This window comes from Leucoraja erinacea, chromosome 10 (assembly GCF_028641065.1).
Source record: "Leucoraja erinacea ecotype New England chromosome 10, Leri_hhj_1, whole genome shotgun sequence".
NCBI classification, from domain to species: Eukaryota; Metazoa; Chordata; class Chondrichthyes; order Rajiformes; family Rajidae; genus Leucoraja; species Leucoraja erinaceus.
This window is the reverse complement of record NC_073386.1, coordinates 45,604,455-45,624,298: the sequence shown is the minus strand read 5'-3', so window position 1 is coordinate 45,624,298 and position 19,844 is coordinate 45,604,455. Positions and strand designations below refer to the sequence as shown.

General features: G+C 40.2%; 1 protein-coding gene across 1 annotated transcript in view; it reads left to right on the top strand.

The window, feature by feature from the left end:
- pde4dip (phosphodiesterase 4D interacting protein) overlaps positions 1-19,844 on the top strand; it is a 364,533-nt gene that overhangs the window by 27,298 nt on the left and 317,391 nt on the right. The window contains 2 exon segments of the mRNA XM_055642108.1: positions 7,483-7,532; positions 13,245-13,312. Of these exon segments, the coding sequence (XP_055498083.1) occupies positions 7,483-7,532; positions 13,245-13,312 (118 nt within the window).

Sequence of the window (19,844 nt, the reverse complement as noted above, 5' to 3'; positions counted from 1 at the left end):
GCAAATCATAGGATCAGTCCATTCCTACAAAACCATTGTTTCTTTACAATATGCCATCTGAGCAGCTTTGAGTTGCAGCAATTTCTCTTTTATGAAGGAATTTCACAGAGAGTGGTGAATCTCTGGAACTCTCTGCCACAGAGGGTAGTTGAGGCCAGTTCATTGGCTATATTTAAGAAGGAGTTAGATGTGGCCCTTGTGGCTAAGGGGATCAGGGGGTATGGAGAGAAGGCAGGTACGGGATACTGAGTTGGATGATCAGCCATGATCATATTGAATGGCGGTGCAGGCTCGAAGGGCCGAATGGCCTTCCCCTGCACCTAATTTCTATGTTTCTATGTTTCTATGAATGTTGTCTTTAGATTCTGGTTGCAGTTGCTTTTGAGAGAGGAAATAGGGACTAAACTCAAGGGCTCATATGATGCAGGTAATATGTGATAATCTACCATATAGACCAAAGAAGAAATGAAGCATGTTTATATATTACTAGGTGAATTATAGTAATTTCATGGATGTGTGCCTTTAATGAAAAGCTTCAGATTTTGTAACGTATTTTGGAAATTCAAGTTGTGCAAGGTTTATCTGGTAACACAATGATTCTCTGAAACAGTAATAAAATAGAGATGTGCATTGTGTGGAAGCTACTTTGACATTGTATAAGGTAGAACAAAGAGATGTCTGGTAGGAGTATCATACAGTATTATGGAACAAATTTTGTTTATCAGTGATAGTTATTGCTGGAGACGAGCTTCACCATGGTGTACAAGAATGGTTCAATTCAAACAAACCAGGACTCAACCCCAAGTTATTTCAGTCCATTAGTCTCCTAACATGATTGATAAATGTCCTCAGGTTCCCAGTAAATATTCTACTTTATAAAGATAATTGAAAGAAACAAGAATACATTTAAAATAGGAGCCATTTGAACTTTTTGTAGGACATTGAACTTTTTTTCGCCTCCTTCACAGTGAGGAATGTGGAGGAGTCACCCTGGTGTATGTTCAAGGTAAAATGTATTTTGTGCGTTCTGTAGCTTTTTATTGGTATGACTGTATGGCAAATCAAATTCCTCGTATGTTGCAAAACATACTTGGCTAATAAATTATGATTATGATATGATCTTTCGGGCGTGCTCCATTTGATCATGGCAGATCAATGCCCTGTTCAAACTTTGTTCCTATTTCACCTGATTTATTTAGTTTTAGAAATAACTAGACCAAGGGCAGACCCGTTGCAGCCGGCAGCCGTACATGTAAATGGATCCATTCCAATTGGACATCTGCGAGCATCGGCCATTCCGATTGAACATCTGCGAGCATTGGGCATTGTGACATCACACGATGGAACGAATCAAAAGGCAGAAAGGCAGCCGGACGGCAGCCGGTCGGATGGCACGATTTTTATATAATAATAGACAGATAGATAGATAGATAGATAGATAGATAGATACATAGAAACCAGTTCATTAGCTATATTTAAGAGGGAGTTAGATGTGGCCCTTGTGGCTAAGGGGATCAGAGGGTATGGAGAGAAGGCAGGTACGGGATACTGAGTTGGATGATCAGCCATGATCATATTGAATGGTGGTGCAGGCTCGAAGGGCCGAATGGCCTACTCCTGCACCTAATTTCTATGTTTCTATGTTTCTATTCTCTCTAGCCATCTTAGAACTTAGTAAGTTCCTATGAGCTCCCATGACATTCCTCTAAACTCCAGTGAATATAGGGCGAGTTCAACTAACCTCTCCAAGTATGTCAACCTTGGAATCAGTCAAATATTTTTTATTGCACCCTGGCCCGAGCAGGAGCAGCTTTCCTCGGATAAGGAGACCAGTACTGCATACATAACTCAGTGAGGGTCTCACCAACATCCTACACAGCTACAGAAAATCCCCATGCTCCTGTAGTCAAATCCTAGAATGATACAGCATGGAAACAGGCCCTTCAGTCCAATTCATCCATGCCAAGCAACATACCTCATCTAAACTAATGCCATTTGTCTGCCTGATCCATATCTCTCTAAACTTTTTCTATCCATGTATCTGTACAAATGTATTTTAAATATTGTTAATTTACCAGCCTCAACTACTTCATCTGCTGCTTCATTCCATATACCCACCTACCTCTGTGTGGAAAACGTTGCCCCTTGTGTTTCTTAAAATTTTACTTAACTCACCTTAAAACTATGTCAGCTAATTCCTGATTCTCCTACCTTGAGAATACTGACCATTCACCCTATCTATTCCCCCCCATGATTTATACACCTCTATACATTCACCCCGCAGCCCCCTACATTCCAGTGAATAAAGTCCTGGCCTGCCCAACCTCTCCCTTTAGCTTGGTCCCTCGGGTCCTTGCAACATAAATAAATCATAATTATATCATAAATCTTCTCTGCATTCTTTCCAGCTGAATGGCATATTTCTTAAGCCAGGAGCTCACCAACGTCTTGTATGACCATCACATGACATTGTAACCTCTATACTTAATTCCCTGACTGATGAATACCAACATACCAAAAGCCTTCTTCACCACCCTATCTACCTGTGATGCAATTTTCAGGGAACTATATATGCCTAGATCTCTGCATTCTACAACATTCCCCATGGCCCTACTATTCATTATGTAGATCCTGCCCTAATGTGAATTCTCAAAATGGAATATCTCATACTTATCTGGATTAAACTCCATGAGCCATTCTTCAGTCTACTTGCCCAACTGACGAAGTTCCTGTTGTAATTCGTGTAAACCATCTTCACTGTCTTCCTAACTGCTTGCTGCACCCAAGTGTTCCTTTTCTGAAAAATAATATCACATCTCCTGATTCTCCCTTGTCATTATGGTCATAGTGTCATACAGCATGGAAACAGGCACTTCGGCATAACTTGCCAATGCTGACCAAGACGCCCATCTAAGCTAGTTCTATTTGACCCGTATCTCTTTAAACCTTTCCTATGTACTGTTCAAATGTATTTTAAATGTCATAATTGTATTTACCCCAACCACTTTGTCTGGCAGCTTGTTCCAAACACATACCTGCATGAAAATGTTGCCTCTCGGATTCCTTTTAAATCTTTCCCCTCTCACCTTAACCCTATGCCCTCTAGTTTTTGATTCCGTAGCCATGGAATAAAGCCTTCGCCTGGCCAACCTCACCATATAATTCAGACCATTGATTCCACCTTAATGGCATCTTTTTTAATATCAGGATGACCACAATTGGACACAATATTCCAAGTGTAGTCCCACCACCGTATTGTACAAATGTTATACAAGTTAATGCAGAAAAATCTCCATTAATTTTGTTAAGCATGATTTTCTATTTGCAAGCCTATACCAGATTTCTCCATCCACCAGTCACCAGTCTATCCACCAGTCACATTGTCCCTCTCCCCCCCCTTTCCATCTTCTGCAGCTCTTTGGTCCCTGCACAAGTCACCCTCTCCCTATGTGCTTTCCCTTGCAACCGCAGTAGATATAACACCTGAGCTATACCTCTTCCCTCACCTCCATCCAGCAACCCCAGCAGTTCTTCCAGGTAAGACAGAGGTTCATGTGCAGTTACTCTAACATTATCTGCTGTTTTCACAACGTGGCTTCCTGGAAATTGGTGCGACCAAGCGTGAACATGGCAACTGTTTCGCTGAACACTTGCGCTTGGTCCACTGAGCCCTACTGGATCTTTAATTAAGAAATCATAATTAAGAAATTATGGTTTCTTAATTATATACTCTTGTTATGGAGAAAATTGGACATCAAGTTGCAAAGGCCCAGTTGTGACGGGTTAAATAATAAAATCAGGTAGCCGTAGCCAGATCTGCCCTCTATGGGTGCCTTGTTATTGAAACGCATTGTAGAAAGGAAGTTGAGAAATGCAACCATTACATTTGCCAGGAAGTATAAGTGAAATTTACAGCATGGTAAATTATAATTGCTATTAAACGACCACTGTGGCGAAGAAAAATTACTTTGTATGATTGAAAATTGTCTTGTGGAAAATTCTTAAGTTTTAATGTTTTCCTTAAACTTTTTTTTCCAGTTTCACTTTGTCTGAGGTCACCTCCGGTTCCATAATCGGACATGGTGTGTGCTAAGTACCAAAAGATTACTAGCCAAAATTGTATTATGCTCTGAATCAAATGGTTTATTGTCAGAATAATTCATTAGAATAAAATGAAAAGTTCTGAGTACTGTTTTTGTAACAAATCTTCGATCCCGATCCGAATCACTTTGTGAAATAGAAATAAATCTAATGTAGAAGTGAGATATAGTAGGCATCAGAAATTTGGAAAACAAAGGATGTTTACACTACGCAGCTGATCAGTCAGTATCTGTGCACTGAGAGACTTCATTAATTTGGTTGCTCTCTCCACAGTCGTTTAGCCACCGAGTATTGCTTGTATTTTCTGATAACTTGGAAATACATTGCAGTGCTTAAATGTACGTGAATTTTACTCAGAATTTTGCAAGCCCTTATTCCAGAAGGCTGAATTATCTGTTTGGTCTCATCTACACAAATGATTCATGACGGCAGAGTACAATGCTGAACAACTTATCAAAAATTTGCAACTGACAAATGCAGAAAACAAACCTCTCCCAAAAGTAGCCCAAGATTGAACCTTTTTAAGAAAACTGTCAGAAAGGTAAGCTATGGTTTTTGAACTAACTGCCTTCAGGATACTATTAACTATATTTGGAACTGTGTTTATTGCTTTCAGATTTTGCATTTGCTTCAAGAATGCACAGATAACAGAGATGGCCAGAAAAGTCTCTTAATGCTATAACACGATAACTATTCTCATAAGGTATCAGTGAAATAGTTAGCTAGCTAGCTGGTGCACCTTGCGAGCCGAGGGTGACTTTGGAAGCCAGGGCTGTAAGCGGAGGGGAGGCGGTGGGAGCTGGTGTGGTGTCGGCAGGTCCATCCTATAGCAAAAATCCATTAATCAGGTGTGTGTTAAATTGAATCTTTACTGTATAACAAAAAAAAGCTGGCACCATACTTAGGAAAATATATCTGTCTATCTCTCAAGTTGGAAAAACATCATTTTACAATTCTGCTTATTTTCTTCACAAAGTCAGTTTTATATTCAAACAACTACTGCATTTTCTGTATGAGGTTCAATTTTGGTAAGAATTATGTAGAATATTATTTAAAAATCCACACAAATCAATTGCATTTTAATTGTCCTCCTCATGTTTACTCATCAAAGAACATGCGTAGGAATTACTCTTAATGATATTTTATCCGTCTGCAAAAATGTCTTTTGTGAAAAAATACTCTATTAAAAGCTTGATGGGCTGTATTTTCCTGAGAAACACCAGCACCTAAATGTGGAACTGTAAGCATTCATTCCTTAAGTATCAGGAAAGCTGCAGGCTCCCATTCTCAAGTGCAATAAAGTATAGGATTTCCTGATGAGTGTTTGATGATTTCCCCCGCTGCACATTCATGTTGACCTTGTAGAGTCCAACTCAAGTCTGGTTTATTGTCACATGCACAAGTGGGGCGAGGTACGGTTATAATAAAAATCTTGCCAGACACAGAGTGACTGTTTCCTGCATGTTTGCAGCAGTTTTGCAAGGGAATGAAACTGCTCTTATTCCAGGTTAAGTCTGGTGCAGATTTTGCAGTTTCGTTCATTTGAAGGAAAGGAACATCTGCAAAATCTTGATGCATTCAAAATGAATTAGCACTTAATGGATAGATTAGCAATGAATATGTGCCATTCAATGCTTCCAGGAAATTCTAAGTAATCTTTTCAATCTGCTAATTGAAATAATCACTCCTGCGTGGACCAATTTTTGACTCATTAATGTATTCACAATACACATGCTCTATAAGTATAAATGAACCAAAATATTGCTGTATTTAAAATTACAGCAAGTTGGATTCCTCCACAATAGGATTGTACACGCTATCAGAACTTTGAACAAAGGATTTTCTTTTAGGTAAACTACCAATCTTTAAGGTGAAATCAAATTCCTTTTTATGTTATTGCTTATAGTGAATGGCTGCAGCATGTAAGAGACTGCCCCAAACTTTCATTCCAAATATTGAAGATATTGTGCAGTTGTCCTTCATTATAAATATTGCAGTTTGGAAGTGAAAGCTTCTTGTTGGCTGATAGTTAACTGATGATTATTGAAAACATTTTGCTGCGTTGTTGAGGAAACGATGAATAACAGTTCAAGTTACATTTATTGTCACATGCACCAATTGGTACAATGAAATTTGAGTTACCATACAGCCTTACGAATAAAAAGAGCACAATACACAATAGAATCTAACATAAACATCCACCACAGTGGAATCAACATTTCTCACTGTGATGAGGGCAATAAAATTCAGTCAATCTTCCTCCTTGTCCTGTGGTCGGGGCCATGAACCCTCCGTAGTTGCCGCTATTGATGGCCCGATGTACGGGCACTCTCGTTGGGATGATTGAAACTCCGACTTCGTGACAGATTGGAACACACACTCTGCGGCTTGGAGTTCCCGAATTGGCTTCTTACCGGAGACCGCGGCTTCCGATATAAAAGTCCACAGGCCCCGCTGGACGGAGCTCCAACACTGGCGATCCTCGGCAAAAGATCACAGGCTCCATGATGTTGAAATCAGCGCCGCGCCTGTGGCTAGAAGCTCCGCAGACCACAGCTCCACGATGTTAAAGTCAGCAGGCCCAACACTGTGGAGCTCCAACACTGGCGATCCTCGACAAGGATCCCAGGCTCTGCAATGGTAATTCTGTGCTGCGCCTGCTGCTGAAGCTCTAGGCCGGTCTCTGGTCAGAAAGGCCGCGCCTATACAGTTTTTAGGCCGCGAGGGGGAGCAAAGATGCGACATGGAGAAAAGACGCATTGTAGACAGACCACTAAAGCATCTCCGTCCAGGTAGGTGACTGAAAAACGGTTTCCCCCTCTTCCCCCACCAACCCCCACATAAGACATACTAAGAAACATTAAAACATGCATTTAGATGCACTAAAAATAACAAAAAAGGCGAAAAGACTGATGAGCTGCTGGCGAAGCAGCCACTGCGGTGGTGCCACTCGATGTACATTACCATTGGGTGGAGGCAAAGAGTTTTATTATTTATTCATTAATAATGTGTCCTATAGGTTTTGTACTCTGTACAAGTGTAAACGTTCCTTTGAAAATTGAATGTACCATGAGAAATCACTTTTGATTTTTGAGGCAGATACTGTCTTCAATACAGTGTCCCGGTGACGAACAAAAATAGCTTACAAGCATTTTAAAAAAGTCACAAGTACTTTACAATGACTTTTAACTTATTTATAATATAAAGCAGGAAGAAAGTTGGTATCTGCACTATGAGTGTATTTGACATGGATTATTGGATTGTTAAAGAATTACATTTTGGTTTCAGTAAATAAATTGGTCCATGTACTTTTCAGTAAAACCAGGCCACCTGCTTAAAGAAATGGACAATAAGGCCACTAATCCTTTCTTTGTGTTGCAGGGATTACCCCAATGAAGACAACAACGTACCTACTAAAGGTCCTGTAACAAGTAAGTAGATATTGCTTGTGTTCCAAGAAAGATTTCATTGATGAGATGCTGCTCCTTGACTACCAATTTGAACTGCTAAAACCTGCCAATAGTGCAACCACATGAGGATAAATATCCCTTTAAATGTTCTGAGCTTTGAACCTCATCATTTGGATGCGTGGGAAAGAAAATTACCTAAGGTGTAAATCTACATTTCTATCTCCTGTTATTTTGTACAATAATATAAAGTTAAAATTGTCCTCTTGAAAGTTATCAGCATTACATAAACATATAATTGAATTAAATGGTGGTAGCTTGCATCTATACCCAGTGCAAAGATTCAGCATAATTCAGGAAAAGCTGATGATAAACTAAACATATCATCAAATATGGCAAATTAAACATCAAATTCAATTCAGGAAACAAAACACGTTAATTTGCATTCATAGTGCGTTAGTATGTTGTAGTGGATACAATATCGGTATTGGTTTACATTTTCCACATGTGCAGGATATTTTGAAAGATTTCTGCTTGCATATCATTCAGTCAAATCATGCTTACATAATGAGTACAATCATGTCACACAACAGGTAGTACAAAAATAAAAATTACCAGAGTGAAGATTTTAGTGTTACAGTGTTATTGTGTTACAGTTACAAAGTGCAGATAATAATGCGTTGGGAGATCAGACTACATTCTTAGCTGAAGAATGGTCCATTCAGCAGTCTGATGACAATGGGGAGGAAGCTGTCCCTGAATCTGGTGGTTTGTGCTGTCAAACTTTCTGTCCAACAGGAGAGAGAAAATGAAGCAATGACAGGGTGCAAATAACCCTTGATTACTTTAGCTGCTTTCCCAAGGCAGAGTGATGTGTGTAGATGGAGGTGCCGGTCTGTGTGATGGACTGGACTGCATCCACAACTGCAATTTCTGCAATCTTGGGCAGAGCAGTTGCTAAATCAAGCTGTGATGTATCCCAATAGCATGCAGGATATATTGCAGGATGTAGTGCAACATGCAGGATAAATCGCAACAAGTCACACAGCTCTATCACTGGAAAGGTCAAGGCAACAATGTCAAGGTCATATTACAATCACCTATTCACCGCCCCCAACAGTTTTTTGGGAGTCAGTGCAAGCCCCATTGGAAGTTTCTTGGCTGTGTCCCTCTGTGCATCCCATAAACTTAGCTAGAAGAAACTGAATCCAGAGGCGAGGACTGCTCTCTTCAGCCTCATCATTTTGCGACTCCAGCTGACAACAGACTTCACTTGAGTGCATTAGAGGAAGTTCAGAAAATCCCAAACTACATGGAGGACCAAAAGTTCAATTTAAATAAACAATTGGTTTATGGGATCTGAGTGCTTCTGGCAATCCTGCATTTATACCTATCTGTAATTACATTTGAGAAATGGCAGTACACTGGTGCAATGCTGTGAGAGTACCTTCATTTGTCATCTTGGAGAGAGTGTTGCAAGACAGACTCAGTGACAATGAAGGAACAGTGATATATTTCCAAGTCAGACTTGGCAAGAGGAAAGAGTGTTTAACTGTCATATGTACCTGGAACAAACAGTGTTATTCTTACTTGCTGCAGCTTTACAGACACCTTCTTACTGATATACTGAAAGTAGCAGCAAAATGAGAGCATGGCTAGTGTGCTGTGGATCTTTGATATTAGCTGCCTTCTTAAGGCACTTCTTAAGGTGTTTCCCTTCAATGGTGCAGAGGTCAATACCGGTGATGAGCTAGGCAATGTCTACCACTTTTCACAGCCTCCTTCCATCTTGGGCATTTGGGCTACTGAACCATGCTATGATGCAACAAATAGCTATTGTTGGCCCTTATTTTTTTGTGATGCAGCTTGTAAATGTGTGCTGTTAGAGAAGTCTAGACTAGTAGATGATGCGCCAGTGATGGGGGCAATGCATGTTTAGGTGGCAGATTGGGTACTAATCAAACAGGTTAATGTATCTTGATTTGTAACACATTTCTTGAGCATCATTGGAGTTAATTTAACAGGTCTCTCGCCTGTTTTCTCTCAATCACCTGGGAACTGAGTGTTTTGCCAACAGAACTATGATGTTGTGGCCATTAAGGAAACTTGGTTGTGAGAGGGACAGGACTGCAACTCAATGTTCCAGTGATACAATGTTATGGATGGCACAGAGAGGGAGGTATTAGAAGTGGAGTAGTTGCTCTACTAATCGGGGAGAACGTCAAGTCAGCACGCTCTACCATATTGAAGGGTACATCCACTGAGGCAATATACCTACTTTCCCCACTTAAATCTCGGATAAAGCAACTTTTGAATAAGTATCCTCTGACAAAGGCTTATAAGAAGCAGTATCTGAGAAGGCAGCAATGGTCGACATGAAATGTTTAAAAATTATATTTACTTAGAAATTAGGGTTTTGGAACATATGGAGAAAAACAGGGAGAGTGAATTTACAAAGTATTTACACAATGGAGCAGACTGAATGCCCTACATCTTTTCCTATAAACTTTTGCATTCTGCAGGAGGTGGAAAAATATTGAAAGAAAACAGTAAATTGCACAATCTTCCAGTAATGTTAATAAAATGGGTTCATAAAATAATGCTCTGTTAACAACATATAAAACCAGTATATTGGTCATTTTGGAATAATAAATATTTTATGTCATTTATTTTAGTGATCCCAGGATGATAAATACTTAACAATTTAGAAATAACTGATATTAGCAAGATTGAACATTGCAATCTGGATACTGTAATTACTTTTACAATTTTGGTATTATGGCATTTTGACCATACATATTTTGTCTTCTTCAGCACTATCACAATGTAGCAATTCTGAATTGTGAAATTCCATTGTAATGATGAGCTACATTAATACAATATGCAGACATCACAGTGAACATGAAACAGTATCATTATTTTACAGCTTTAGTTCTTGAATGACACTTAGACACAGGGAAATGCAATTGCTAGTTTACAAAAAAAGACGCAGTGCTGGAGTAACTCAGTGGTCAGGCAGCATCTCTGGAGGACATGGACAGACGATATTTCAGGTTGGGGCCTTTCTTCACACTGCTTGTAGTTGGGGAAGAAAGTTGTAACATGGTCGGAATGAGGAGAGGCATGAGGAGAGCTGGTCCCTGGACTCAGTACGGTAGAGGTCAGCCTGACAGACTTACCATGGCACATCTTTGTTGGCTTGAATCCTTGTCCGCCTCCAGATCGGGTGCTCCATCAACTCCCCGACCCAGCCATGCTCCCGATTGCCTGAAGATGGAGGCTTCACCGCCAGATCACGCCACGTGCCTGATCGCCACTTGTATAAGACCCGTAATGCCATCGCCATTGGAAGACACAGCACCAACACACACAACCGCACCACTACTCAAAGGCCAGGCTTATCGACTCCGCTGCTGACTCTCACATCTTCCCTGGCCAATTCCCTTCCCAGGCCGAGGCCACTGACTTTGCAGGTACTTACCGGCTCCCAAGCCGTAAGTATTCTGTCAGAGGGACTAAAAGTTAACTAACTATGCCATTCCAAATACAACTTCTCCATTTTGAGTGGTCATGGGCAAAAGACTCCCATGGCAGTGAAGACGTTTGGAGGTTTGGAGAGCATTCTTAAATCATTTCCTCTGTCCACCTGTTAATGTCTTGATGTAGTGGAGCTTGGAGTACAGTGTCTACTTCAGGAGTCTGGTGCTGGACATATGAATGACATGGCCTGTTCATCAGAGTTGGATCCCTGTAATTAGAATGGCTCTGCAGGCTTGTTAATCTTGGGGAAGATGTTGCCATTGGTTCACAACCCTGACAATGGATTTGGAGGATTCTGTGGAGGCCTTATAGGTGATATATCTCCAGTACTTTGAAGTTACAGCTGTAGACCAGCCATATTTCATTCGACAGAAATCATTCTTAGTCTTCAAGTACTCATTTCCTCCTCTCAAATTCAACAGCCGGCATGATGCTGAATGCTGTACCATGTAATCACTTATTTGCAGATTAATTCTTGCACCTTTTGAGTTCCCTTTATCCTCACCCATTTACTTCTTAATTCACTAAATTTTATCCCTATCTTTGTGACATTTTCCTTTAGATATCCCCACCTCCTTAAACTTGATTTGCAGACAGTTTTTTTCCCCCATGTATCAGTGATGTTTGTCTCTGCAATTGTGAATCATCTTGTAAAATTACATGTTAGCAACACTTGTCATTCGAGCAGACGTGCAGCTGTGCCAGGAACTGTTGTTATCTGAAAGCCTCCTCCGGATGATTACTTTAATAAAAAAATATTTTTTGTGATTTCCCTTTTAACCATCTTTATCCTAGTTTGTACTGAACTATATGTCATTAAACTTCTGAAAGGAATCAGCAAACAGCCCATTGAGGCTGCTGTTCTTGCTCAAGATATCAGGAGTCAGTGGAACCAATGATCTGAAAATATTGTCAAAAATTGACTTTGTCTCTGGAACAATTGCACGACAATGCTGAGAACTATATTCTGCACTCCGTATCTTTCCATTTAATCTGCCTATTGTACTTGAGTTCCCGCCCCCATCAGTCTCGGGCAGATGGGGCTCGTCAGCCTGGGAAGGCAGTCCATCTAGGAGACGGGAAATTCTGATTTGAAACGTCCACTGCCTTGCGGCCATATCCAATCATGGAAAAGGCTCCTGAAGTAAACCTCAAAAAAAATCCGGAGTCGGAGCCCCTAAGGCAATTTATCGTTGTCTACAACCTCGCTCTGGCAGCTCCTGCAACGGCGTTGGTGCCAAACAGTAACGACCCTGCGACGTGGACAGGGGGGGACTTGCTGCATGGGCAACAGCCTGTCCTCCATATGACATCGCCCAGGCTTGCATCCAACCACACATCACCCGCAAACTAGGATGCATCACCCACGGTCAATCATGACCAAGGGGGGCCTACTACTGTACTTGAGTTTGGCTTGATCGTAAATATGTATAATATTATCTGATTTTGATTGGATAGTTTGCACAACAAAAATTTCCCCTCTATCTTTTTACACATGACCATAATAAACCTGAACCTAAACTGAGCCATGACACAAAATTGACGTTCATGCAAAGAGCAAAAAACTGCTGGAGGAACTCAGTGGGTAATCTGTGAAACATTGTCTGTCCAATTTCCTCTAGAGATGTCACATGACCCAGATGCTGTAATTCTGAGCTGAGCAGAAAAACAAACTGCTGGAAGATTTCAGTGGGTCAGGCAGCATCTCTGGAGGGAAATAGGAAGACAATGTTTTACAGGTGACCCACTAGGTTCCTCCAGCAGTTTGTTTTTTGCTCAGTATTTCTTCGCCTGCATCTCAATTGTCTCCACTGATGTCATGATATATATTAAAGGAATTATACGTTGTCATTCCATTGTGGAATCGCAAATTGTCAGATGTGAAAAATATGGTGTATTCCTAAAACTTGACCTGGGCTATAAGTTAAAGGTCTATCTGTGTAGCTCCATAATATATTTCATTTCTTGCTACAGTAAGAATATAATTCAGTACAGTACTTACATAGCTTATATGCAGTAGTGTGTTAGCTTTGGATGGTTTTTCAGGTTATTTTTGTTTTTTAAATTATATTTATATTTCATCTATACAATCTGTCTTGTAGTACTAATTAGTGCTTTGGTTAACATGTTTCAATATTTTGCAATGTGTACTTCATTTCCGTTTCAAGTGCATGCATCTTGTGTTTTTCTTCTCAGCTCTTCTGAGAGAAACAAAGGAGACAGGCCTCCCTTTGCAGACACACACACTAAGAGAATTTGGAAAGGTAGGTTGACCATCTTTCATCAAATAAAGCAGGGTTTTTCTCCTGGCTTAGCATCCTACAAAAATGTTTATTTCCTTTATAGTTGTATGAAAGTTTATCTTAAACTCTCCAGAAAGTTTGTTTTCAGATATACTATGTTGAAGTCAATGCCAAATGTTTTTTAGTTAATTAGTTTAGTTTATTGTCCTGTGTACCAAGGTACAGTGAAAAGCTTTTGTTGGGTGCTAACCAGTCAGCGGGAAGACGATACATGATCGAGCCATCCACAGTGTACAGATATATGATAAAGGGAATAATGTGAATAGCGTTTAGTGCAAGATAAAGTCCTGTAAAGTCTGATCAAAAATAGTCCAAGGGTCTCCAATGAGGTAGATGGTAGTTCACAACTCTCTCTAGTTGTGGTAGGATGATTCAGTTGCCTGATAACAGCTGGGAAGAAACTGTCCCTGAATCTGGAGGTGTGCTTTCTCACACTTCTAAACCTTTTGCTTGATGGGGAAAGGGGAGAAGAAAGAGTCGCCAGGTATCGACTCATCCTTGATCATGCTGGGGGGCCATGCTGGTGGCAGCGTGAGGTATAAATGGAGTCAAAGTAAGGGATGTTGATTTGGGTAGGAAGGAACTGCAGATGCTGGTTTAAACCAAAGATAGACGCAAAAAGCTGGAGTAACTCAGCGGGGCAAGCAGCATCTCTGGAGAGAAGGAATGGGTGACGTTTCAGGTCAAGACCCTTCTTCAGATTTGGGTGATGGTCTGGGTTGCGTCCGTAACTTACTGCAATTTTTTTGCAGTCTTGGATGGAGCTGTTCTCAAACCATGCTGGGATGCATCCCGATAAAATGCTTTCTGCTGCAAATCTGTAGAGGTTAGTGAGAGTTGTTGGAACCACACTCTAACTGTTGAGAAGACCATTCAGTTGTCTGATAACAGCTGGGAAGAAACTGCTCCCAAATTTGGAGTGTGCGATTTCAAACTTTTGTACCTCTTGCCTAAAAGGAGAGGGGGGAAGAGGAAGTGACCAGGGTGAGTCCTTGGTAATGCTGGTTCTTTGCTGCGGCAGCGTGAATTGTGGATAGGGTCAATGGAAAGGAAGTTGGTTGGCGTGATGGTCTGGGCTCCATTCCCAACTCTTTGCAATTTCTTGCAGTGTTGGATGGAGCTGTTCCCAGACCGGGTCGTGATTCATTTCGATAAGAAGGTTTTTGCAGCACATCTGTAGAAGTTGGTGAGAGTTATTGGGGACGTACCAAACTTCCTAAGCCGTCTTTACGAGGTTCACAAGGTTAATTACCGGGATGGAGGTTTACGAGGTTTATTTCTGGGATGGCTGGACTGTCATAAGTTGAAAGAATGGAGCGACTGGGCTTGTATACTCTGGAATTTAGAAGGATGAGAGGGTATCTTATTGAAAGACATAAGATTATTAAGGGATTGAACATGCTAGAGGCAGGAAACATGTTCCTGATGTTGGGGGAGTCCAGAACCAAAGGCCACAGTTTAAGAATAAGGGGTAGGCCATTTAAAATGGAGATGAGGAAAAACCTTTTCACCCAGAAAGTTGTGAGTCTGTGGAATTCTCTGCCTCAGAAGGCAGTGGAGATCAATTCTCTGGATGCTTTCAAGAGAGATTTAGATAGAGCTCTTAGCGATAGTGGAGTCAAGGGATATGGGGCGAAGGCAGGAACGGGGTACTGATTGTGGATGATCAGCCGTGATCACAGTGAATGGCGGTGCTGGCTAAAAGGACCTAATGGCCTACTCCTGCACCTATTGTCTAATGAAGTAGAAGCGTTGGTGTGCTTTCTTGGCCATTGTTGCAACATGGGGAATCCAGGAGAAGATGTTGAAATTTACTCCTAAAATTTTTAAGTTTTCAACCATCTTCATTTTGGCAGCTTCAATGCACACCTGGGTATGTGTACCGCTACACTCGCTGAAGTCGATCGCTATCTCCTTAGTCTTGCTCACATTAAGAGAATGGTTGTTGTCTCGACTCCAGGACATAAGTTTCTCAATCTTCTTCCTGTACTCCATCTCATCATTATTTGATACCCAGCCCACAATGGTGGTGTTGTCTGTGAATTTGTAAATTGAATTAGATGTGTACATGGCTACACGGTCGTGGATGTAGAAGGCATAAAGATGGGGGCTGAGAACGCATGCTTACGGAGCTCCAGTGTTGAGGATTATCGTAGAGGATCTCTAAGTAGTGTGAGACTGTTGTGTGCTATGTTTCAAATGTTAATGCATTTCGTTGTCTCTGTACTGTACACTGACAATGACAATTAAAATTGTATCTGAATCTGAATCTGAATTTAGAGAGACATGGCTCACACCTGACTGTGCCATTCAGCCGAGGGCTTCTCCCTTCACAAGGTACTCACTGATCCTCGTCCTTAATTCATCTACCACAAGTTTCTTCTGAGATTCAGCCTTTACAATTAAATGTGAAATATGCACATCTATCAAGATGTTAGTCAGATGTTACAAGTATCCCTTATTTCAAATGGAGAGAGTAATACGGTTGACCAACAGTAATACTTATTCAGAGACAATGTAAAAGAGGAAAAATAAAACAATGTCCAAATGACAGTGAGAGAATAATGTGTAATAAAATAAAATAATCATCGAAAAATCATGATTTGCATGTATCAACAGAAATTACAGTTTTGCTAGTACATGAAAATGAATTTATTTCTTAAAAGAAGGGGAGGATGGGTTATTGTTGTCATCTAGTTTGATGCGAATATTGTGTTATTTTCTTGGCTATTAAGATAACCATCTCTTGGACCTTTCTATTCCATGTGACTTACTTAGTTCTGTGAGGGGCGAGAGGAGAAGTTGCCAATTAGGAACAGGTCATTAGTTTGTCTCATCAAGACACAAAGCAGAGTCTGATTTTGCAGTCATTGGTATTTTAATTTGGCAGGGGATTTCTTTATAAGTATATAAACTTTATTAAAAGTCCTTTTCATTATTTTGATTCCAACTCTCCAATGTAAATTTGTTCTTCTGGATGTATTTACTGGTAATTAAGATGGTTGTCATTGGGTAAAAGAACAATAAAGGAAGAAAGAAAATACAGAAACTAATGGTGCATGGTTAGAATTAGAAAAACAGCAGGATGGGGCATTGTGTACAGCATGTTATGTGCTTGTTTCCAGAGACATTATTTTGGCATTTGGAAAACTCTGAAACCTTTTCACCTCTAAGCCTCTCACTTATTTTTTTTTAGGGGCAATACATCTATCACCACCTTCATCCATAGGTTGCATTTTTATAGAACTACAGATTTGCAACATCCCCACAAATTACCTTTGATGCTCCTTGCAGTCAATAAGTGATGTTCTCCAAAGAACACAATGAATTATTGATTCTTAATATAATGAAACTGAGAATTAAACTAGGTATGTGGTAACAATCTGCAGTTGCTGGTTTAAATCAAAGGTAGACACAAAATGCTGGAGTAACTCAGCGGGACAGGCAGTATCTCTGGAGAGAAAGAATGGGTGACGTTTCAGGTCAACACCCTTCTTCAGACAAGATGATGTCTTTTGTTTCTTATCTCATGGTCCTATCTGTCCAAGGAAGCTCTTTTTGCTGAGTGTCATGATCTGCACAAAACTCTGAGGGATTGCATTAAGAAAAGGGCTAAAAATGAAAGGGAGCAATATTTTACATCCTTGACATGAATAATACTTTCTCAATAATATATCATACTCTTTTTAAACTACCAAATAACTAGGTATGCAGGAAAGAACTGCAAATGCTGGTTTAAATTGAGGGTAGACACAAAATACTGTAGATCAAGTAACTCAGCGGGACGGGCAGCATCTCTGGAGAGAAGGAATGGTGACTTTTCGGGTCAAGATCTTCTTATTAAACTTCTTAATTAAACTAGATGTGTTTCTGGGCATCATTTTGATTTTTGGTAAGTGCAATTTGGATAATTTCAACTTGCTCATCTCATCATTGCTCCTTTATCACACTCAAAGAAGAGAATGGACATTTAAAATATAACAAAGGGATGTCCCTTTTTCCAAGTGCTCATTTCAATGGAAGCAAAATGCTGGATACTGCATATCTGAAACTAAGGAAATAAAATTTCAGAAACTCTCAGCAGGCCAGGCAGCATCCACGGGAGTAGAAACAGATTCAACTTTTCAGGATACTGGCTCTTCATCAGTACTGGAAAAAGTACAGAAACAAGCATGTTTAAAGTTGGGGGTGGGGTGGAGAGGTGGAAAAAACAAGGAGAGTATCTGTCACCAGATGGAGCCCAAGGTTGTCCAAGTAGTGTAATTATTTTCAGTGCCCTCTAGTTAGTACATGACAGAGGACAGAGAGAGAGAGAGAGAAAGGGTACTAAAGAACACACTGACATCATGAGATGCATTACTGAAATTCTGAAACAAAAAAAGAATGCTTTAAATACCCAGTAGATCACAGCACCAATGGGGAGAGAGGGAGAGAAAAACACAAGTCAGTGGCATAAATGGAGACACAAGAGTTTGCAGATACTGGAATCATGAACAAAAGACAAAGTGCTAGAGGAACTCAGGGGGTCAAGCAACATTTACGCTCAATCTGAAGAAGGATTCTGACTTGAAAAGTGTCTGTTTAATTCCTTCCACAGATGTTGCCTGACCTGCTGAGTATTTGCTGATGATGAGACTTTGGCTGGTGGTGTGAGGGGTGGAAGATGTGCCTGGTGGTGGAACCTTGTTAAAGATGATGAAAATTACCACAAATGATACTTTGAAAGAAGAGGCTGGTGAGGACAAGGGAAACTGCATCTGAATGCTTGTTCTGGCTGAGTGGAAGCAGAGGAGCAAGAAGTAGAGGATTGTGGGTCAAAGCCCTGTCAATGGTTAAGACCATTAGACGTTAAGGGAGACATCTAAGACATTGTTGTGCAAAGTCTCATCATCAGCAAATTTAACAGTGAGAAACTAGGAGAAACTCCGGAAGGAGGGATTTTGTTGAAGCACCTGTGGAGCCTGTGGACTTGTACAGGTTTGTAATGGATATTGGTTGTGAACCCCTGAGATGGAGACATGTATAGACCATGGATATTGACAGAAAAGATAATAAAATGCATTGCCTATTACATTCCTGTTAAATCCCCATTGGCAATATTTTAATTGCCATTAATCCATTAAAAAGCACAGACAGGGTTTAACAAGAGTGAGCTAATATGTTCACTAAAGTTTAGTGCACAGAGGAAATTAAATCACATAGAATGTTACATATGGTTGATTAGCATTTGCAGCCCTTCTCATACCAGTAACCATCCTTCATTTAAAGCTTTAAAAAATAAAATATCCTGCTACTTCTGTTACATCCAGTCACTGCTAGACACAAACTAGTGGAAATTCTTGATCTTTGAACAGGTTCTTTGGTGGACTCCCAAATTGTACCCATTTCTTAAAAACTGATCTGCAAATCTATTTAACCCATGCATTAAGGATAACCAAGTCGTTGTCTCTGGACAACACACCATTGAACCTCGGTGTACATGTCTCATCAGTGGATTGTAAGGCATTTAATGTATCCATTAAGTGGGGAACCAGCTGAAACAAATAGTGTATGTATTGGCACAATAACTTTGTTTTGTTTTAACCATATCTGGCCAACACACCTGAGGAAGGATATTTTGACTTGTAGATCTTGTTTTGATCATTTACTTGACTGACATTAAGATTGGGAGGACGGTTATGTGAAGACAGAATCTGGGATTTCTCTTTTGGAACACTGATGATTAAAGATTTAAGGTGCGGCTTTGGTACGGCAAAGTGGAAGTAACATTCTCCTGATAGTAAAGCTGTTAACTGAGGGATACAGATTTGGTGAGGGGAGGACGGGGAGAGGTGTGGAGAACTGTTGTTACGCATTGCTTGAAGAGGTCATGAGAGCAGATTCATCAAAAATAGCGACAACTATATCTTATGTTTATATAGCAACTGTGATGTAACCAAAAAGGTCCCTATGCATTTCATATGATAATTAATGGACAAAAGCCTAATGTCAAGTCGCATAAGGAAATATTAAGGAAGATTACCAAAAATTAGGTTGAAGGAATAGATATCAAATAATTTAAAGAAGAAAAAGATGTGAGGAGATTTAGGGATGGAATTCTTGAGTTAGGGACCTTGGGAAGAGAAGGTTCAGCAGCCAAGGTGGAATAAACAAATTCTAGAATCAGGATACAGAAATCTAAGAAGGTCACAGGACTGGAGAAAACTAGAGAAGTAGGGAGAAGGGAGAAAAGAATAAAAAATGAATGTCCTTAAAAAGGACAAAAGAAAAACAAGGCAGCAAGAATGGGGTATGGAATGGTACCGGCCAGATTGATCTTTGAGAAATTGGCATAGGCTGTAATGACCTCTAAAACTTTCAATGACTTCCGTTTATGCAGTGTTCTGATTCTTTCATCTTTTCCCAACTCCACAATATGTAATGCTTTACTTTTAACTTCCTCACACTGTAACATATTTGATAGTGGAACAAACAACCTGACTAACTAAAATAA